Source organism: Mycetomoellerius zeteki, unplaced genomic scaffold (genome assembly GCF_001594055.1).
Source record: "Mycetomoellerius zeteki isolate Tzet28-1 unplaced genomic scaffold, Tzet1.0 scaffold174, whole genome shotgun sequence".
Lineage (NCBI taxonomy): Eukaryota > Metazoa > Arthropoda > Insecta > Hymenoptera > Formicidae > Mycetomoellerius > Mycetomoellerius zeteki.
This window is the reverse complement of record NW_017256696.1, coordinates 1,161,789-1,184,900: the sequence shown is the minus strand read 5'-3', so window position 1 is coordinate 1,184,900 and position 23,112 is coordinate 1,161,789. Positions and strand designations below refer to the sequence as shown.

Genomic DNA, 23,112 nt, shown 5'->3' with positions numbered 1-23,112 from the left:
CAAAGTTTGTATGTACAATTCCATATATTTCTTATATGATATATATAGCATATTGTAAACATTATTGTGAATATATAGATAAATAATATATATATGCGTGTATATATATATATATATATAGTATTTACTTAAGCACATTATAAATAATAAAAAATTGAAAGATATCTAATAATATTTTTAATTCTTTATTGTGTTATCCTATAAGAAGTACATGATAGGTACATATAGAAGTATGTATACATACGTCAGTTTTCTTAAAATTTTTTTGAATTAATCCTAGCCAGAATTTCGCTATTATCAAGGAAATATCATCTTTCTTCTTGGTATAATATTAGAAATAATGAAAATTCGACTATTTTAGCTCCTTGTACTTCCAAAACTAGCTCTATGCTGAACTTAAATTTTGTCTGAGATTAATGTCTTATCATATAACATTATTTGGCATACAGTTCGATTCAAAATTCGAGGGCCATCAAAATAGGCGAAAAAATGTGCCGATTTCGGGGTCATTCTTTTCTTTGATTGTACGAAAGTACAATGTTATTTAACGTACGGAATGTGTGTGTGTGTGTGTCTAACACTTATTTAAAATTACAATCAAACTATTACAATTTTGTACAAATTTTATGGACGGCATCGTTTTCTTCGTGGATTACGTCGCTGAGAGAATATCTTCTATCAAATGGAGAACTTTCTTTATTTTCTATATCATTACGTCGTCTATAACTTATACGCCGCGCTATTACTGGAAAAAATAAATTAGTGTCTAATTCGCTGTATTGATTCTGGATGAATAAACGAGACAGATTACTGATGAATAGTCCAACTAAGAACGTTATTAAGAGTCCGAGAAAGGAATACCACATGTACGAAATGCGATACAAATAGAAGTACGAGCTGTCGTTGTTGCTTCTGAAAAGAAGGTAAAACAATCCGTTAGACAATCTTATGTGAGTATACATAGAATGGTTAAAACTGAAATATATATTATAGATATGAAAATTAGACGAAATACAGATTTGAAAATACCCTGACAGCAAAATCTGTTGAGAACATATTTGGAAAGTGTCTGCTATTATAGATAGAATGTATCAGAAATATCAGAAATATAATAGATAATACAGTATTAAGATCCTCTATAACCTTTTCTGCAACTGACAAGGTTAGACAATAGATTATGGCCGCAAATAAAAAAAACATACTTTGTTATTGCCGTTACTGTTAGCACATTTCTACCAAATATGCGACAACCTTGTCGGTAAAGTATATGACAGAGAAGTGGTGAAAAGCAAGCAGGTCTGTTCAACGCGTTGATAACAAATTGACAGCAGATCTTAAGCAATTTTGCTATTACAAAAGTGTCAGCGTTTTTCACGAAGGAATACAACATTATCTGTTGGTCAAAATATATTTGACACCATGTTGTCGGCGCGTTAGACAACAGATTTGACTTGCATTTAGCATCAACCTGTCATCACATTGCTATTGTCAAATTTCTTCTGGTGTTGGTTTCAATTTGACTTTAAGATATGTTCTTCAAATATGGTTTAAGTTGGAAATCCTATTGCGGACACAGTAGGCTCTAATTTTGACCATATTATTCCGCTGGAATTTATTGCCAATTTTATATTATCTTGCATACAAAATGTTTGTTGGGATGTTTATAGAATCACATTTAATATGCGTCTCGGAGGTCTCAAGATGACTCGAAAATGTAGCTAAAACATATAATTAAAATCTTATCGCATTAAACATTGTTTTTGTATGAAACGATGAGCAAAATCTATAATCGTTTCATAAACGTTTAAATAATGGATTCCATTTGAGTGTTTACGAAATGACAGATTCTACCTTTTAGTCGACACACAATCTTGTTATTAATTTATACAAGCAAAACACAAATTTAACGGATGCAGACAGTACTGAATCTATTACAATATCTTAGCAATAATGAACGATTTATTAGGACTGTATAATGTGAATACACAACATGCAAGAAAGGAAGCCTCTACCGATTCTAATAAATCGTTAATTATTGTTTATACAAACTGTCTAAAAAATGCGTGTTCCTACGGTTATTGCGAAGAATATTACTAACAATGAGGTCTCGGTGGTTTAAAGGCTTAGGACGCTTGCACGGAATTCAGCGTACAATTCAAGAGATACAAACGTTGTATATAAATTTATATGTAATTATTTAAAGCATTTAAGATCCAGCTTTGACCGTTATGGGCCTTATTTCTTGCTTGTTCAATATCTTAACAAATATATTGCCAATGTGTTGTCATACTAAGTGCAGTTTGTTTACTAAATAATTATGTTGGACCATTAAAATTGTGTAGAACACTCTAGAGCATGATGACAACGTCGCAAAAAAATATCAACGTTTTAGCGACTAAGCTCGAGCGTCCTACAATATGTATAATTATTTTAATGATCCCACATATTACTTGTATTTGTCTCTATTTCCATATTTCCATTTTTCAGTAAAACCATTCTTTTCGTGTAATTATTTTCGATGAATTACTAACTTGGAAAAACTCATGACGTTCTGCACAATGGACATCGTTATATTTGTATTATTCTTATCACAGCCTTCAATAGTAGTTGGTAATTTAGGTGGTACAGGACGTGGATAACCAAAGGCGATCCAACATAGAAATGAAAATGCCGTGAGAGCACCAATTATCGCACCACCTTCCGTTGCCGATTCCGTGGCCATACCAAGAGTAAAAATACCTAACAACGGACTGCCGACAACTCCCATGATAAGCATTACAGCCTAGGGTACCAGAGATATTTATTTTCTCTTTATCGGTCTTACATTTAGATATAGTAACGAGCATTACCTGAATCAGACCACCTATCAATTGCGCTAAAAATGCCAGTGCAATGGAAATAACACCGATCATGAAAGCGAGCACTTTAACGCTGGAGCTTGACTTTGTAGGGGACAATTCATGCCCACTGTACATTCTATATAGGGGTTTCAGATAATCTTCCAATGTTATTGCCGCCAGAGAATTTAGCACAGCAGAAATTGTGCTGAGGCTTGCGCTAAAAATGCCTAAAAATCCATAAACAGATCAAGATTAATTAATGATAAAATAAATTGATAAAAACATGTTACTGTCAAGCGCGAAAATTGATACTCAAATATGAAAACAAAATTTAACGCGATAAGATTTCAATTACATATTACAAGTTATTAAAGTTTCCAAATCAATTATAGTTTTGGCTACATTTTTTAATCATTTTCAGATCTCAGAAACGCATAATAAGTGTAAAAGCTCTGAATATACTATAAAGTTATATCGCTCGCGCACGAAGTAATTAATTAATACGTATGTTCAAAAATTAACGAAAAATAGTCCAAGAACAGTGTGTCAGTGTGAAAAAGGAAATAAATAAATATCTTCTTAAAAAATAAATAAATATCTTCTAAGGTTTAGAAAAAATTGAGTAAAAGTTAAATAATGTAAATAATCTAAGTGTAAGTATAGATAAAAATGTCATACGTTTACAATTTACATAATGAGTCAGAAGTTAAAATGAAAAATATATATAATATGATGCGTCTGCATCTAACTTGCGTCTGACATGCGTCATACTATGCATATCTTCAATTTTAACTTGTGACTCGTAATAATGTAGAATGTAGACGTATGATTTTTTTTATTTATATTACTTCGATTTACATTATTTAACTTTTACTCTGTATGTAAACGTATTTCTTTTAGTAGTTTCTTTTTATTCACACTAACTATTCTTTGGATTATTTTTCATTAATTTTTGGACATGCGTTATAATCCGACCCTTACAGCATGAAATATTGTAGCAATATTTTATTCTATATACGGATAATACTATATTGCAATATTTCTTATAAAATATTAAAGTTAGAATATATTGCAGTATAATTATAAAATTTCAATATATTGCTACAATATTTCCTACAAAATATTAAAATTATAATATTGCTGCAATGCTTGTAATACTATGTTGCGTACTATTGAAATATTGCTACAATATTTCGTGCTATGTATGTAGCCTTGATTATGCTTAAAAAAAGAACCCATGATTAGTAACGAACCCACGATAAAGCACGTATGCTACAAATTTATTTTAAAATTGTCTTAATTACGCGTAAAATTATATTTCAAGCATAGCTATTTTCATATATTTTTATTTCCATAATTTGTAACATATGTATAATTTCTATCAGACATCACTCACAAGGCTCATATTCGATTCTCGATAAAAGTATTACCTGCAATGAAGAGGCCTGGTAAGCCAGGAATGTTGGACATCGTTTCCATAACGTATAATGGCATAATCATATCAGGTGAAGTAATTCTTTTTTTGAGAAGTGGATCGCAATTGTGATATTTACTGTATATCGCTAATCCTGAGAAAGAAATCGTGATCCAGATAAGTGTCAGAATAGGCAGAGACAGCCACATGGCTCTTTGCGAAGCCTGCATATTTCTGAAAACAAAATTTAACGCTTTCTTTAATTTTTTAAATCATATAATTTGATGAATAAACATATAATTGATATTAAAAAAGAAAATAATTTAATAACGTGAACACAGGAAACCAAAATTATATGATTAATTTGTCATCTGATAAGTAAAATGTTACAACCTCTACAGCACAAAAGTTGCAGTAACATTGCTGCAACATTGCGTGTTACAGCAATATTGTAGAGATTTTATAGCGTATTACTGCAGATTCTGTGCTGTATGGGAAGTACTCTAATGTATTTGAATAATAATAAACGATTTATTAGAACCATATAATGTGAACACAAATAACTAAGAAATAATGTCAATACCGAAGCTGGACGTATCGTAGCTTAACGTACTGAAAATGTGTAAATAAATTTATTGCGAAAAATATTACCTCGGCCGAGAGTTGAACCCGGAGCTCTAGCATTCCGTGCGAGCGTCCTAAGTCTTTAAACTATCAATTTATTTATACAGATTTTTAGTACATAAAGATCTTTTCAAAATGATGCCAATTAAGCACCAAATTATTAAGCTGCTCGTCAATTTTAATTTGTAATATTGCTATAATATTTCAGTTGCGTTCCTAAGTTCGGAAAATCGATTCGATGCGCAATTTAGAAAACAATTGTGGTATATAAATTTACAGGAAATTATTTAAAACACTCAAGATCCAGGCTTCGACCGGTAAAGCTAATATATTTGATAATTTTCAATTTTATCCGGCGTTATACTTATACAAATTATAGCACTTACTTTACAGTTAGCATACGCTGTACTTGTACTTGACTCACCCCGACAAGTACCAAAAATGTACATGAACCACCCAGCAAAAGAGACCACCAGGTATTTCTTACTGTTGGATCCAAGTCGATTCTAAAATAACAATAAACAAAGATAAAAATCGATTAGATGTTACGTGTACATAATTCATCGAATTCACGCAACTAATGTAGAAAAGTAGACGCGATACCTATCAAATTCGATCCGTTGCCCCTGCCTCGCGATCTCCCAAATCTGTCCCAATCCTCCAACATCATTCGCAGCTATGCCAATAATCAAGAACACGGCGGTAAATATAAGCATACTTTGAAATACATCAGTCAATATCACAGTCTTAATACCACCTACACTCGAATAAAAGGCACATACAAGGCCAATAATAATAATACTGATAGTTTTGGACATTCCTGTGGTCGTTTCCAAGGCTAGAGAAGGAGCATAAAGCCCCAGACTTGAATAGAAAAGCTGTTGAATCCAATAAACAAAACTAGCCATTATCCTAGTTCTTACTCCGAAACGCCTTTCTAAATACTAAAAGAAGAGATATTTCTTTTAATATATAGGCCGCCAAAAATTTCCTGCCGGTTAATTTAATTTCGCCAGACTGACTTCGTACACGCTTGTTGCCTGTAGCTTGTAGAATACTGGTAGGAATCCGTAACATGTAATCGCAGTGCCCAACAGAAATGCCAGGTTTAGTCCAACAAATTGCGTCCCATATGTATACATTTCAGCGGATGTACCGAGCAAGCCTGTACCAGAAATGAAGGTGGCCATCATAGCGATAGCGACTGGTATAATGTTCATTGATCGATTTGCAATAAAGTATTCCTGTGAAACATTAGCTATTATTAAAAAGCGATAAAGAAAATAGTAATCTTATTTTATTAACGATTTTCTTTAACAAGAAGAGAGAGAGAGAGAGAAAGAGGGGGATTTAGCAATAATAATAATAATTACCTCCACAGTTTTTTGACGTTTTCCACTAAATCGGAAATAAATAGCAATTCCAACATTTATACACAGCATCAATGCTACAACCAGATAATCGACCCATCCTAAAGTATTCATTTCTGCCATTTGATCTAAAATATTATATAAAAAATTTATATTGTTTAAAAGGGAGAAGATATATTTATGATTACTAATCAAGCACATTTAAAGACTAAAATATGAAATTTTAATTTTAATTTTAAACTTTATTGTAGAATTTATTTATGTAGGGCAAATTGATATAAAGAAAATAACATATTTTTTGTATTTAAGTAAAACAAGAATTAATTCAATAAAGAGTAATAAATTATTTTGTACAATATATATATATATAAATCTTAGAAATAGAAGAAGGCCTTTAAATTTTTAAATTCATATGGTACTTTTAATTATGTAATAACATTTATACTTAACATTTATTCAGTACATCATATTTTGCAACATACAGAAGAAAGAAAAAAATGCATGTAATAAAAAAAAATAAAATTTAAATATCAAAATTTTTGAAATCAGACATTTATTTTTTTATTTCTATGTTACATGATGTCTTTTCTCTTTGGAAGATTCATATTTACATACCGAAATTAAATTAATATTAGAAGCTGAACGTTGTTGAAATGCAAGGATACAATTTATTACGAAGATATTTAGATTTGCAGTTATGCTTATTGTATATATAGATATATATACATTTTATATATGAATACGCTACGCAGGATGTTCAGCGTAACGGTTCACACGATTTTTTAGACAATAAAGTTTAATTAATTTCACTAGTGCAGCGTGCAAAAAGTCGATCAGAGATTGCAAGACTAATTATTAAAAATCATAAATGCATTTCAAAATATATATATGTATATTTTTAAATGCATTTATGATTCTTTAAATGTATTAAAAAATGTATATATGTATATATTTTAAAATGCATTTATAATTCTTAAACATTAGTCTTACAATCTCTGACTGACTTTTTGCAAGTTGCACTAATGATACAGATTAAACTTTATTGGAAAAAATAAAGAATAAAAATGTTCGAAGTTTTCGAAATTATATTTGTTTATCCGTAAAAAATTTGTCATAAAAAGATTTAGAAAGTTATTATTTAATAATATCTTATATTAATAATTCAATATTATTAATGAATGTTAATATATTTCAACTTTATTAACATATTTATTCGATTCATATGATAATGTCTTCCCAATGATATTAGTCGATAAAAGTATTTTTGTTCCAGCTTAAGATTGAATTTGTCGATAAAGTTACATCTAATGTATATTAATGTTTTGATACTTATAATAATATACATATATAATAATATATGTATATTTAAAAAATTATTAATTAAAAATATTTTGAACAGTTTTTTTACAACAATTAATTACGGAATATTTAAACAGAAATAGGTTCTTAATGACTTTTATTGCACATATACGTAATAATTCCATTATTGCTATATGTGCATTGTCAGAAGCTTTTTACAGAAGCACATTTATCATTAACTATTTTATTTATACTATCTCTATAAACGCGCAAAGTATTTTTATTATATTTTAACCGTATCGTTCTTAAACTCTTTCCTTTTTTGAAAACTTAAAAACTGTACTACACGCAAAAAAATATTTTGCTGATGTATCGCTATTTTTTGTATCTGCTAAAATATTGTCTGTCACATATAAAATTTATAGCAGCATCATTCTAGCAATCTTTTCTAGAAAATTTCTCATTGCCAAATATGAATTACTATATCGCAATATGAGTTTTGATAGTGTAGCTAGAACTATCTTTATAAGAAATATAGCTGTCGATTATACAACTGTAGCATCAAGATAATATGGCAATATACTTTAGGTGTTACAACTAACTTTATTAGCTGACAGAAGACTGTTTCACACTTTTTCGGACATAAACACTTTTTTAACTACTGAACACGTATTGCTTTCAATATGACTTCTGCACTGTGCACTGTGCACATAGAATATGGCAACGAATGCCGTTACGCCGCGCGATAGGATATGGCACGTTCGCCGCGCCTGCACAAAAAATTTTAAACTTATGTCCGGCACAATTATACATCAGTGTCAACATACAATATTTGATTAAACTGGTTATCGTTTAATTTATTCCTCAGACTGATCATTTTATATAACCGAAAATGTACGAAAATAGATATTTTCACGTTGAACACGATTTCGCTTTTTGCCCGCGGAATATAACCGAGGTTACTGATATAGCAACTGCGAGGATATATGCACATACTTCCCATAAGAAATGAAGTGTAATATATGAGTCGCCACTGCTCGTACTAAATATATCGTTATTTTATATTAAAATGATAATTAAATTTGAGCGCGAGCGTGGCACGGCAGCGCATTGGTTTATCATGCCAGAGGCTTCGATCCAAAATATTTACGCTCGTGTTTCCTTTCAGAAAAGGCTGGCAACCTCCCGAGAATATCTTTACCCACAGAAACATCTCTCGAAAAATCCGCCATTCGGAATCGGCATTAAAACTGGGTAGGTCCCATATGCTCGTAGGCAATTGAATAATCAACGTGCGCATCACAATGAAGAAGTATGAAGAAGAAGATAATTAAATTTGACACTACATAGTGTCAATTTGTCACCTTATAGTGTGTCAAATATAACTATTATTTTAGTATAAATAACGACATAATTGAGTAGGAGATTCACATTAGGTTAAATTTAATACTGTAGATTTAACAGTGTACACTCTGCAGTGTCCGCACGGAACATTTTTAATGTATAATTTCTTTAACATGCCTCAATGACTTGCCTAATTTAATGAAAATCAGATTCCGAAATCCGTGCGTGACAAATCCGTCCAATTGCTGCTGGTAAATTCACGGGAGAAACTTTTTTTTTTCAGTTATATAAATGGCCCGATGCCTGAATGCCTCGCGCACACTCAATATAATAGTTCAATCGTTTCTGTTCATTCCCTGCTGTTCCGAGAAATAAATTTCCACTGCCTGAGATTGGTTGTTTCCGCAAATTTTATTAAAAGCAGAACAAGTTATTAGAACCACAGACTTCTAGTAAATTTCCGTAGTTATTTCACACACATCATGAATGAGCGCAGCAAACGTGGCTATAATATTAATCTAATATATATCAATTTTGACAATAGTCTTTGGAAAAATTTGTTTTAAATGAAGTTAAAGGTAATTAAGAAAATTTTAGAGGTAATTAAGAATTAAAATTTTTTATTTATATTCTAATAAAATGGGTTTTTAATGCGATCTTTTTTTTTTATAAAAGAAAGCGTACGTTAAAATTTAGACAATTTTACGATTTTACAATTATGATATTACTTAAAAAAAATTGTCAACGTTTACTGTTCACAATTCTAAGGTTTCTTTAGTTCCTTTTAATTTTTTCTTAAAATAATTTTAAGATGACTTTAAATAAGTTTAAAATGTCTAAATTTAATATGTAAAAATAAGGTCAATAAGCAAATTTAAAATGTCGCTTAATTTATTAATATCTTTATTATCACAATAGATGGTAACTGTACATTTCAACTATTGCATACAATCTTCATAACATTGAAATATTCATTAAAATTTATATGAATAAAACATTAAAATAAATTACTACGGTGGAACATGATACGTTGAGAAACGATGAGACGTAATCAAATATATATAATTTAAAAGATAAATATTATATTATGCTATAAGAGATAAGAAGCCAATATCACATAAGTAAGAATGCAAATGTAAAAAAAAGTTAACATCAGGATGGAAAGTAAAAATATATCCAGGTATAAACAATGTGTCTATGTTATTGTTGTCATATTGTTCGCAAATCATAGCATGTGTTCCCATCAAAATTGTAGCAACTGAATTAACATTTATTGGAAAATTGATGTCTTTACGATATAACAACTTTAGATAGTAACTTTCCAGCAACTTATGTCTGAAATTATCATTTCTTAAACATTCTGCCACATATTAACAATTAAGTTGGTAGCATCTCATACTTTTTTATTAGAGAAATTATACAGCAAATTTGCAGTAAGTATTAAGCATTATATTATGCTTTGTCATACTATTAATAAAAGACCTTATTTGCTTTTATTTTGGAATCACTTTTAAGGGATTCATATTTAAGGCATCCTTTCATCATTTTTTTAGAACAATAATTAAGAAATCTCTTATAATACTGCGACTTTTATCCTATCTTATATGGTTTTTAATTACGAGAAGTGTATCGTAGAATAGAATGTGCCTGAGAGTTACATCGGCAGTCGATAACATCTTTCTTTAGTCTGCAATTATCTATTGAGTCAACTTGACAATCTCCAAGATTTGTAAAGCTGCCGCTGGCTGTCTTCAATGATGATGATACTTCATCGGTGGTCGTCGGTTGACGTAAATGCTGTCGCATTGTTTGTACTTTTTGCACTCAATATATTGGTTTTCTTTCTCTTCCACGCTTGAATATATATTTTATTTTAAGCGCAAAAATTTTTGGGGATTTGCAATGCAAATAGACCTAGGGGAGACGATGCGAAATATCTGGAGACTGGAACTGGAAGAGGGATTTCCGAGGTTCGCGTCCCACGGGCGGTATGCCCAGCGGAAATGCGGGATCCGTCATCCGTGTGCGCGCGCATAACCGTTTCGCGAGATGTTTAGAGAAAGATCGCCTTGATGTTCGGAGCATCTGTCGAAAGTGTCGTTAACGGATCGCGCTGATGTTGCTGATGCTGCTCGCGGAATCAAAATCGGTCGACGCGAAAGAAACGAGTCTTCCAGCGGCCCACGGCTAATTGAGCCGTTCCGGCTCGTATCTCTCGGGCTCTCGGCTCGTCGAGAATCAGGAGCGGGCATAACAGTGTCAACAGGAACGTTAGTCGTGGAACGGATCACTGCGTGCACGTCAAAATCGTCTGACCGGTAAGGACCCGCCAATTTGTTCATCGCTTGAGTCGCGACTTGCGCGACTTCGATTTCGCGATTAGGGGCGTTAATTCTTTTCTTTTGCGAGAAAAGGCGCCAAGCGAGGAGAGGCAGGGAACGGCATTTTATTTCCTCCAGAAGGATCGAACGCGTAGTATTTGTTCATAGTATATTATGTTATTTTTTACTAACGCGCTTTGAAGGCTGAAAAATAATAATAATAAATTAACATAGTGCTAGCAATCAGACGTGTTAACGTCGTGACGCGTGGATCATTTCCAGTCTTCCGTGAGATTTCGTTCGTTTCTCATGAACGCGCCTGTGCTCCGCACAGTAACTCGATGATCAGCTGATCATCGCGACCTGGCTTTTAACATAACCTGCAAAGACTGCGCGCACGCAGTGACCTGGTCGATCGCATTGATCTTTAGTCGCTCGTGAATTTTCTCAAAGTAAAAAGATCGGTTATTGGCATCATTACTTGTCTTTATGACTAATATATATTCTTAAATTTTATAAATTTTATAAATTTCTTATATAGCAATTATATATTTATGTATTATGTATTATTTATAGATGTGTTTTATAAATATGTAAATATAATATTATTATATTAAAATACATCGTGTAATATGGTTCAATTAATATAAATTAATAATACAAGTGTTGAGAAGGGCTACGAATCATAAGAAAACAATATTTAAATTGAAGATATAATATAATTAAGAAATAAAACAATAATTCACAAACGGCTTTTCGAGCCCGATCGGGTCATTCTTAATGTTAGAAATATAAAGTGCTAATATATACATGTTTAAAATATAAAACGGCAAAGCTGATATCCAAAATGATGTAGCGCGTATCTTACATTTAATGTAATGCATATCTTCAATTTAAATATTGTTCTCTTATAGTTCGTAGCCCTTCTCAACACTTGTATTATTAATTTATATTATTGTGTTCCAAATGTAGAGACCACAATTTATAAAATATAATAAAAATTATAATGATATATATATGAGTCATTTATAGTATCTGCATAATAATATATATAATTTATTTATATATGCTTAAAATTTAATAGACACTTATAAAAGTCTCATCTATTCACACAAAAATCTCGTGAATTCAAAAATTTGAAAACTAACACTCTAGAGTAACCTACTTCGAAATTTATATAAATTGAAGAGATTGGAATTTAGGATATTTCATGCATTCTTCTGACATAAAAATTCCTCTATATTTCGTTTCAACGCACAAAAATCCAATTCTTCAAATCCATTAGTTTGCAAATATAACTTGAGAAATAATACTTTACTTGTGATATATCCGAGGCGGAAGTGCAAATTGATTCGAAATTATAAATGATCGACATTTATTTATTTGACGTATCACTATATATGCGAATTTATTGATATTAATCTCTTACTTTACGATATCAGTTTTTAGCAAGTAAATTTGTATTATTTACTTAAATATAATTAGGTGGTCATTATTTAATGTATCTACACTGTTAGAAATGTGACCACGAGCTTCCTTTACATGTAAATGAAGTTCGTTATGAACGAAATTAAAAGTAATGAATGATTTAACTGAAAATTAACTTCCTTTACATGTAAACGAAGTTCGTTATGAACGAAATTAAAAGTAATGAATGATTTAACTGAAAATTAAATTACAGTAGTTACTCAAACATAATGAACGTGTACATTAAATTTCATAAATTTTTTATGAAAAATACATTAAATTTCATGTACATGTACACAAATGTACTTTTCAGTTATAAATACATGAAATTTAATGTAATGCCACGAAATTAAGTTCAAAATGTGTAAATTAAAAGTATATTAAATTTCTTGCAATTTTTAACGATGTATGTAATTAAATAATTAAAATATATTAGATATACCCGGTGAACGAGTGAATTAAAATGTATTGAAATTTTATCTATCTGAATTATTATCCTTATTTTAAATAACAAAAACTGAGCCATCACAAATAAAAACTTAGGGCCATCACACACAAAATTACATAAGCTGCATAACCATAGTTTATGTCATGTTGTGAAGGCTCTTATTTTTAAATTTTAATGCCGCATTGTGTCATGTCGATTTTATCTTCAAAACTATTGATGATTATCACTTTTTTATTTTAGTTATCATCTTACGAATTAAATTGATAATTACTCAACGTTTCTTGCTCCTATCTATGTTGCAACAAGAGCTGGAATGATAAGATAATAATAGATATTGTAATACTTTTGAAGTTCCAAGATTCCTTTATTCATGTGTTTCTTCATAAATATGTCCCTTAAATTATTTTAATAAATAAGAACACGTATTTTTATGAAAAAAATCTTTAAATTTAAAGTAAAAGAGTAATGAGTCACGCCAGTTGTACTTGTGTTACAATAATGTATTATTTAAACAACTTTATTCTATCTGTGCCAGTTAACAGCCTTCGAAGTCATACATAACTTAATATTTTACGATTTCACAATAATATACCATACATTTTAGCTTATATTAAGCCATCCTCAGTGGTAAATGGAAGAAAACTCATATAAAATTTAAATCAAATAATATAAATTCGGGTGATCGCTGTGTTGTACCCTGACTCTGTAACTCTTAACTCTTTATTGTCACATTTTTGTACAGTTATTACACTACGCCAAATTGGCTAATTGATGCTGCCATTTTGAAACTATTCGTCTGATGTCAACAAAAAAATATGGAATATACTTTGAACATTATAAAATATGTTAATAATAACGTTACGAGCTAAATAATAATATGTACGTTAAAAAAATCTTAAAATATACACGTAAAAAGAATGAACTGTAACATAAAAAATCACAACTTCTTCATTTTTTAACTTTTTTAATTAAAATTTTAGGGTGCTACTCTTCAAATGTAATATTTTCAGATAAAAATACGTATTGATAAAAATATGTTCAGAAAAAAATACGTAAAATACTGTAATAAAGTGTGCGTTTCCGCAAGAAATTTTTTTCAATATTTAAAGAAGGTATTGTTTTCTTTTTAAACAGTTGCTACGCGTGTACTGACACGTTTTTAAATAGTCTAATTGTCTCAACCAACAGAAGAGACTTCAAACTTCTGATTGATATCGCAAGGCTCAATTACGAACGACGCCGTAAAATTATACAGCCCGAAATTCGAATCACAGCTCATTTTGACCCGTAGTGACAACAAAGGGTCAATGACAGTTCATCAATGACATATGCTGCGCAACTTTTTTACCGTATATGATATCTGCGCAATGCAATAACAATGTAACGATACCGAACTGTTGTTAAAAGTTACAGAATCGGACTATTGGTGTAAGTACATACTTGCTAATTTGGAACGCGTGTCAAACCGGTGTGAGATTAATGAGTTTTTGTTTAATAGTGGTCAATTACTTAAAGTAATATTAAAATTATAGTTTTAATCTAAGAGCGTGTAACATGATCTGTGTGAAAAAAAAAATGTATTTGTGTGTTATTTAAAACGACATGACGTATGCTCTTGACGCAAGTAGAATAAGAAGCGTTTTATTCAAATGCTCAATTAAATGCAAGAATTAGATATGTTATTCGAACAGCAACAATAATTCTCGCGCTTAACTGCGCTTAGACACATCAGTTTTGTATCCTACGCCTTGCTCTTCGCAGAAATCTGCACCTCCGCAAGAAGATATAGAGAAATTGCCTCCAAGTTAAATTCCCTTTTTCCATTGGGATGGGACTCGACCACTCGGGATGAATTATAACTCGCTAGGGTGATAGCGACTCGTCCTACAGCTGAACGACATTATGTAAGAGATCAGGAGAAGTAGATAAAAGCGAAATCAATTTGCGCGGTACAATCGACAGATTGGTGATTTGTTCCCATTGTGCTCGTGTGTGTGCACGAGTACGTCTTCGATAACAATTTCTCTTCGACTGACATCGCACTGATTACGCTATTGTGAATGTCAATGCCCGTTTTATGTAATGAAACGAGCGAATGTGATTCTGTACGCGATCGAATCAATTAAATTGATCATCCACGGCCTTTAGAGAGAATCGGTTTTCAAGGCGATACGGTGTATCAAAATACATAATTTAAACAATGGAAACAACTTCCGGAAAAGTCATGAGTCACTGTCGGGCAATTAGAACGTTATTCAGCAAGAATATATGTTCATGGACGATTATCGTATCACGGGTCTTTCACTATCGAAAATAAAGAAGAAACGAAAATAGAAGTTACGCAGGGAATCGCAGTATAAACGCGAATATAGACGAACCACCTGGCTCTCGTCAGGTGCCAAGAGAGAAGAATGTTCAGTTTTCATTATATGAGAAAAGGATAATATTATATGGGAGGGAGATAATTCAGATTTTGTTATTTCATAAGATCTTTCGAAGTTTCTTCTACTCGTATAATCTATCGATTACATATCAATCTCGGTGTCTTATCACCGAAAATTGATGATAACAGTATATACAAACGTAACGCGTTAATCTTTGCTTAGAAAGTGCAATTTGTCCGACTGATGCGCTACAAAGTTAAAGTGCTTTATATAATGCGTCTTCTATACAATACACGGAGTAAGAAGTAAGAGTAAGAAATTGACCAAGCACAGTTGACTATTCTTCTTTTACAATCGACTATGATTGGTCTACTACTCCATGTGTATTGTAGACGATGCATATAATGAAGTGGCCTTCAAGTTTTGGCACAATATTTTGACTACTGTTTAACGTGTTCTCGTAATGTGTCATAGTTAACGGCATTACTCTCAATTTTGCAAACAAATATACCTTCTCAACATTTCAAGGCTTTTCCACTATGAATTAAAGCAGCTTTGCGCACATTCATATTTGTGGAACTCATAATTGCCATTATCTGGCAGAAAAGATTACAACACTGTTTTGTTTCTTATCAATAATTTAACGTTAATCGCTAATGTTGTTTCCCTCGTGAATTCTTAGAATATTTCATAATATATATATTTACAAAATTTTTTCATATTTTAAATTTATGAAAATTTATGAAAAATACTTTAAACTTCTCAAAATTTTATAAATTTCTTTTTTGAAAATTATATTTATATAGAAATTCTGAAAAACTATATGAAGAATTTTAAGATAATTTTCGTCAGAAAAGCAATTACCATTATGAGACAAAAAAATTATAACTTCTTCCTTTTTCTTATTAACAAATTTAACATCGGTCACTCATATTGTTTTTTATGAATTATATCAATTTCAACAGGTGCGGGATCATAATTTAAATCAACATGGCACAAGACAGTTCAGCTCCGAAATCCGCAGAGCAGTTCAAGTATGTCGTTCTTATATGAAATCTTACTCGTAAAATAATATCTTATAAAACAATGAATCTCAAATTAGAATATGATGATTTAGAAGTATTACAGTTTTATTTTAAATATCGTAAATGAAGTTATTAAAAAGTATAAAATAACGGATATATTCTTCTTCTCAGAGATATATTTTAATATAACAAAATCATATATATATAATCATTTATGTAATATAAGTTTGCATTTACCTTCCAGACTTATACCAAAAATTATAAATGGAGGCATTGCCGGAATTATTGGAGTGTCCGTGGTTTTTCCGCTTGATTTGGTGAAAACAAGATTACAGAATCAAGTTATTGGTCCGAATGGCGAACGCATGTATAAGTCAATGCAAGTATTTTATTTAAAAAATTAATAACTATTAAATATAATCATTATACAGTGCACATATATATAATTAAAAATAAAATATCCTAATTATTCAAAAAAAGCTTTAAAATATTATATGTATAAATTATATATTATTTTTAACCTATTGATAATCATAAATTATATGCAAACGTATATGCAAATTTAAAGAGGATTATTATATTATTTTATATAATAAACCTCTTTTCATTTCACTTACGCTTTCTTCATTTAATGCTTTTTTCATTTAATGTGAAATAAATGTATGGAATGCAAAAAGTGCAAAACAAAGAGATTATCGTAATCGAATATATTAAATTATTTTTTAGGTTTGACTGCTTCAAAAAGACTTACAAAGCAGAAGGTTACTTTGGAATGTATAAGGGATCCGCTGTAAATATACTGTTGATCACGCCTGAGAAAGCAATCAAACTTACTGCCAACGATACATTTAGGCACTATCTTTCGCTTGGACCTGGGTATGTTGCAAACAATATATTATCTAACGTATTTTTCATATTGTTAATGATATGAACTTGTGGTATGTGCTCCTCTCTGTGCATAACATTATCAAAGCGAAAGTTAACCTGTGAGAGGTGGCATGAGAATTGTTTAGTAGATACAATGCCAAAATAAAGATTTTAAAGATAGTCAAAGGTACTCATAGTGATTTGGCACTCATTAACAATTTATTTCTCTAAATTTTATAAATTTAGTTTTAAATAGATTCAAATCTTTAGCATATATCCTGTGTATTTAATACTTTAACAATCCTTTTATTCTTTTAAACTTATTTTTTAGACAATTCATTACTTCTTCCTTTTCTTATATGTGTCATTTTTTCGTTTCCATTCCCTAGTTTTCAAAGCTCTAATTCTCCATAGCAATTATCTTCTCATTGTATTAAATATTTAGTATTTAAAGGGGTTTATTCAAAGTTTATGGCAAGTAGATTTTAGCATGAAATATGTTTCAAGAAATAAAATTTCTGTTGAACTAATAATGTAAAATTTTTGTAGAACGGGCTTTCCAATTAGCTGTTTATAAAATCGACACAATCTCTCAGTTTATTTTATAATATATAATAAAGGGAAATTTATTAAAACATTGTATTATAAACTGAGATAACACAAGCGTTTACAAACTGTTATAAAACTTATAATCAACATCTCACATTAAATTAATTAAACATTTCGAGTTTCTATTCTGATTAATGGAGGATATAAGTGTAGCTATGAAGCCACAGTAAGTTTAAATTACGTCAACAGCAAAGCTTAAGAAGCTAAAGAGTATTGATCGGTCCAAGTTGTCTACGCAGTAGACAACTTGGTTCAATCAATACACAGATATGAAAATTATTAGAATAAAAATTTAAAAATGTTACATCTTTTTAATTTCTTCGTGAAGAAAATTATATATGTATAATAAATAATATGTTACAGTTCCTCTTTAACGTATCCAATTTGCATTCATTCTGTCAATCAAGTTTTTATTATTTCAATAGATTTTAAATGTTATCTAATATAAAAAAATATTACTATCATCATAGAAATATTAGTTATAATAATACAAAATTTAATTATGTGATTTTGTTTAATCAGAAAAATATAACAATGTAATGTACGTAATAATATATTTCTTTAAAAAAAACTCGTAATTGGAAAGCCCCAAAAATTAGTAATGTAGTGCTATGTATCGTTTGATCAGCAGAGCATCATAGCATTTTGTTTAGAATACCTTATAGTATATTTATCCTTATTGCTAATCACTGTTATTTATTTGTTTCGATAACTGCTTGCATTTAACATCGACACTGTCTTCCAAGTAAATTACACACAAAGTATATGTATATCGGTTTGATATACCAAAAAATTATCAGTAACTAGAAAAAAATAGTTTTACATTGTTGTGGATCCAATGATATTTGAAAATAATTGGCAATATTTAATAATTTGAAATAAGACTTATTTGATGTTCAAGAATATGCAAGTGGCATTGCATTTTTCTTGTATTTTTAAAAATAGGTATTAATTTTGAGTTTATAAAATGTCTCACTTTTGCTGATTAAATTTACAGAGTTATTGTGTATTTTGTATAATATATATATTCTCAAAATTAATTTCCTTAATAAAAATTGATTATTTTAAGTTATTATTTATTATTTTCATAGATATTATAACTATAATTCCGATTCTAAATAGATCAAAGTATTATTAAATTTTAACGAGCATAGCTCATTCTGTATATTTCTGTACATCGAAAAAAACGAGGGAACGAAATTGAGCTCGCGCTATTATGGCAGAATCTTATGTTGTTGTAAAATATATTGAAATATATTATTCTGTAATTCTAGACAACTGAAGATACCTGTTTGAATGTAATTTCCGAGTTAAATGACCTGGCAAACGGTGCGAGCAACCATAACTAGCTAACCAAGTCGCAAGCAATCGACGAGAGCAGGGTAATTTTTGCTTTCCCCTTTTCTTCCTTACGAAATGATTTTTTTTTAAACAATCCAAGAGTAATGACATATCAGAAATTATACAAAATTATAATTAGTTAGAAATAGTCTAATTGAGAAAGAGAGAATTACTGAAAATCTATTAAATGTCAGCGAGCTATATAATGCAGTGTAATTGTTAATTTTCTATTTTACAATTATAAATTGTAGCTCATCTCATTTGCTTCATTTAAAGTTGTTTTCTGATATATTGAATAATTTCGACTATTTATAGCTTTTATTAGTATAAGTGTTACATCACGCTATTGGAATTACACATAAATTGCGAATTATGAAGTTAACAATTTGCTTCGTTTACGTTTTTTGCCAGTATATTTTGATGCTCTGCGGTCCGTTCAAATATTTAACATATTGCTTATCATGCCACTAGCGTTGAATGATCTCCCTTATATCAGAACTGGTACACTATGATAAACATTTTACACATACCCTTAAAAACTTCGAGAAGTTAACTTTTTTTTAAATCAATTCAATTTTCAATTCAAATATTTATCTAATAATTTATCTATCAATTGCATCGCTGTACTGATAATTATTCTTGAATCATATAATAATGAACGACTGAGATGATAATCGAAAATCGATTTTGAGATATCGGTTTTGATCGGTTTTGGATTAGTGCCCGAACTTATTTTTAATTGGAAAAGTTGATCTTAATCAAATTACCATCTGTTACCACTAGTTAATCGAAAAACAATTTTTTGACATTTAAAACACCTTTTTTCCTCGATTTTTTGAAGTCAGTCGTGTGCCAGATTTCATTCATATATATTAAAACTTTTTACAATACTTCGTGATCCCAGGACTCTCTTAATCTGTTGTCCAGACAACAATTGCCAATAGAACGTGAAATGCTCGCCGGCGGCTTGGCAGGAGCATGCCAAATAATTGTTACCACTCCGATGGAACTGCTTAAAATACAAATGCAAGACGCTGGCAGAGTCGCCATGGCAGCTAAAGAAGGTGACGAAAGCAGTCAATAACTTCTCAAGATGTTCCCTTCGCGGCTTGTCGAATACAGCAAGATTATTTGCGGCTATTCACGTATATCTAAGTTTCTTATAATTATTGCATATTGTTAATAAACTTGCAATTTTGAGCAACAGTCGTGTAACTTTTATTTATTGTATTTTTTATGATGTCAATTAATTGCCATGGACGATTACATATTTTTAATTAAAATTGTAAATTTACATATACAGGGTGTCCTCTAATTATTGACACAACGCTCGTGTGCAGGTAGAGCAGATTAAATTGAATCGAAAAATTTTCTACTAAATTGTCTTACGCATCGATATTAGACATTCTATTTCATTGGGTAACTAAAAAAAAATTGTGAAAATTGCAAAATGGTACAGAACTTTTTGACTTAGTTTAATTCGCTCTATCTGCACATGAGCGTTGTGTCAATAATTAGAGGATATCTTACATACAATATCAAGATAAAAATGTAACGTATTACTGTAAGATTAAATGGATTTAATTTTCTATATGGAAATAATGATAGTAACAAATGAAAATTAAAAATATAATTAATCAATATAATCAGATTCGTTCGGCTCACACAATTCGCTCTCTAAAACGTGAAAATAAATCCATTTTAGAATAATTATACTTGTACGTGCTTCTCTCTAACAATAAATTGCATAACGTATTACTGTTATAGCGGGTAAATTTGTGCCAAAAGTATCCGCTTGGTCGTTAACGGTAGATCTACTTAAAAGACGAGGTATACTGGGGTTATACCAAGGAACTGGCGCCACGGCACTCAGAGACGTTACGTTCTCCGTTATTTACTTTCCGCTGTTTGCTAGACTGAATAATCTTGGGCCAAAGCGAGAAGACGGTTCATGTAAGTAGCGATATAATTATGTTATCGCACACGTTCGACCTTCGATCAAAAATATATTAAACAGTAATAATGTAGCTGTTAATTATAGCTGTATTCTGGTGTTCATTCCTTGCCGGATGCGCCGCCGGATCGACGGCCGCATTAATGGTAAATCCATTCGACGTAATCAAAACTAGACTGCAAGTTATCAAAAAAGCACCTGGTGATCCAACGTACAATGGAGTGTTAGACTGTATACTGTGAGTTCCTCGGAATTAAACATTCTCCTTGTTCAGTTATTACTAAGTTTACAGGATATTTATTACTTGGAGAAATCTGAAAAAACCGGAAATTTTCAGGGGATTCCTTTTTTACTTTTGAAAATCAGGGATTTTCTTGAAATTTTATCTTTAATTTTAATTTTAATTATAAATAAGAGTTTAGTTTTATAATAATTATTTTCGACTTGTAGGAAGACATTTAAGAACGAGGGACCGACGGCATTCTTCAAAGGTGGCGCTTGCCGGATGATAGTTATAGCGCCGTTGTTTGGAATTGCACAAACCGTCTATTATCTCGGTGTAGCTGAGTGGATGCTGGGATTGAAGTGAAATCGCCATATCGCCGATTCGTGCCGTTCAAATACTCTGGGAAAACTTGACAATAATCGTTGTAGATCGTAGCTGTATTTTTGCTTGAAATTTTTGCTCTTTATTATCACAATAAGAATGTTGTTAAACGGGATCTCGCGATCGCTTATATACAAAAGAAAGTAAAAAAATTTAATCGAAATTGCCGTAATTCTTGCAAGTCGTAAATTATAATGGATTCGCATATGATTGAATGGAAATACTTATATCTCTATGTTTTACGTCTATATCCGCAAAGTGCATTAAAATTTTTAATCAAATATATTGGATCGATATAACATTCGTCTGATGCATTGTATTCTTGCAAAATATCGTATTCTTGTAAAATATATTGTCGATGGATGTATTGAAAAATCATTAGGAAAACGTATGAAATTACAAATATTTCACAACTGTACCAATTACGTATTTAATATTTAGATCATTTATGCGTCTTTCCATATAATAATAGCATTTCTTCATCTCTTCTTCATATTTTATAGACTCTATAAAATATATGCTCTATAAATTGTATGCGAGATCCTGCCCACGAATCATGCTCGTTGTTACACTATGAGTGTATCGGGATCTTAATTGTTATATCTACCAAACTAGCCAATTATAGTCAATTATACATGTACATTAAAGACATTAAGCAGATTTAACGTGATATTTTTTAAACGTTTTTCGTTAGGCATAATAGAATGTTTTGGCATAATAGAATATTTTGTTAAAGCTCACCGTTACCTAATTTTCTTATTTTTATTTTGTGTAAAGAATTAGCAGTCTTTATGGTTATGTGTAAACGGAAATATTACAGAATCTTTAAAGTAAATGCAACTGTGGTTCTTTTTATTATTTTTTCTTATCCCTTCAGTTTTTTTATTTTTCGACACCGTTTTCTAATCCCAAGCTGTGGCAATTTCTTTGAGCTGTCGCGTGATTAAAAAGAATCAATTATTAATATGATCGCAGATGCATTAAAATGATTACATAAAATATATTAGATTTTTGAAATTATATTTCATACGAAAAAAAAGTTCATTTTTTTTATATATATAATTTCACATGTTCAAGAAAAATCTGCTCGGGAATGGTTAAAAAGTAATAGCGAAAATCTGTATGTGTGTTCGAAATTGAGGAAAATATGTATAGTGAGAGGAAAAGAAATTACAAAATAAATTATTAAGCTTCAAAC

The 23,112-nt window shown here is 30.5% G+C and overlaps 2 protein-coding genes across 3 annotated transcripts; one reads left to right on the top strand and one right to left on the bottom strand.

Annotated features, from left to right (window-relative positions):
• Positions 1-570: 570 nt before the first annotated feature.
• On the bottom strand, positions 571-6,371 carry LOC108721533 (putative sodium-dependent multivitamin transporter). Its single transcript, XM_018446123.1, has 8 exons — positions 6,252-6,371; positions 5,901-6,122; positions 5,482-5,822; positions 5,265-5,384; positions 4,271-4,488; positions 2,850-3,067; positions 2,532-2,782; positions 571-912 (listed from the first exon to the last, which is right to left on the bottom strand). The coding sequence occupies exons 1-8, from the start codon at positions 6,369-6,371 to the stop codon at positions 606-608; spliced, it is 1,797 nt and encodes a 598-aa protein (XP_018301625.1). The 3' UTR covers positions 571-605.
• A 4,530-nt stretch (positions 6,372-10,901) lies between these two features.
• Positions 10,902-22,217, top strand: LOC108721535 (mitochondrial glutamate carrier 1). Of its 2 annotated transcripts, none has more exons than XM_018446128.1 (8): positions 10,902-11,209; positions 16,477-16,545; positions 16,781-16,915; positions 17,263-17,412; positions 20,281-20,417; positions 21,121-21,306; positions 21,395-21,545; positions 21,758-22,217. In XM_018446128.1, the coding sequence occupies exons 2-8, from the start codon at positions 16,502-16,504 to the stop codon at positions 21,894-21,896; spliced, it is 942 nt and encodes a 313-aa protein (XP_018301630.1). In that variant the 5' UTR covers positions 10,902-11,209; positions 16,477-16,501; the 3' UTR covers positions 21,897-22,217. The 2 variants fall into 2 exon arrangements, with proteins under 2 accessions (XP_018301630.1, XP_018301631.1); XM_018446129.1 differs by lacking the exon at positions 10,902-11,209 and adding an exon at positions 15,798-15,816.
• The last annotated feature ends 895 nt before the right edge of the window (positions 22,218-23,112 follow it).

What these genes read in the sequence shown, in the direction of transcription:
- LOC108721533 (XM_018446123.1), bottom strand. Translation starts at nt 6,371, where the DNA reads ATGGCAGAAATGAATACTTTAGGATGGGTCGATTATCTGGTTGTAGCA. An exon ending in AACGTCAAAAAACTGTGGAG is followed by an intron (nt 6,123 to 6,251) that starts GTAATTATTATT and finishes AATGTTTCACAG; the next exon opens with GAATACTTTATTGCAAATCG. An exon ending in CAACGGATCGAATTTGATAG is followed by an intron (nt 5,385 to 5,481) that starts GTATCGCGTCTA and finishes TTGTTATTTTAG; the next exon opens with AATCGACTTGGATCCAACAG.
- LOC108721535 (XM_018446128.1), top strand. Translation starts at nt 16,502, where the DNA reads ATGGCACAAGACAGTTCAGCTCCGAAATCCGCAGAGCAGTTCAA. An exon ending in AAATCCGCAGAGCAGTTCAA is followed by an intron (nt 16,546 to 16,780) that starts GTATGTCGTTCT and finishes TTTACCTTCCAG; the next exon opens with ACTTATACCAAAAATTATAA. An exon ending in TATCTTTCGCTTGGACCTGG is followed by an intron (nt 17,413 to 20,280) that starts GTATGTTGCAAA and finishes TCTGTTGTCCAG; the next exon opens with ACAACAATTGCCAATAGAAC.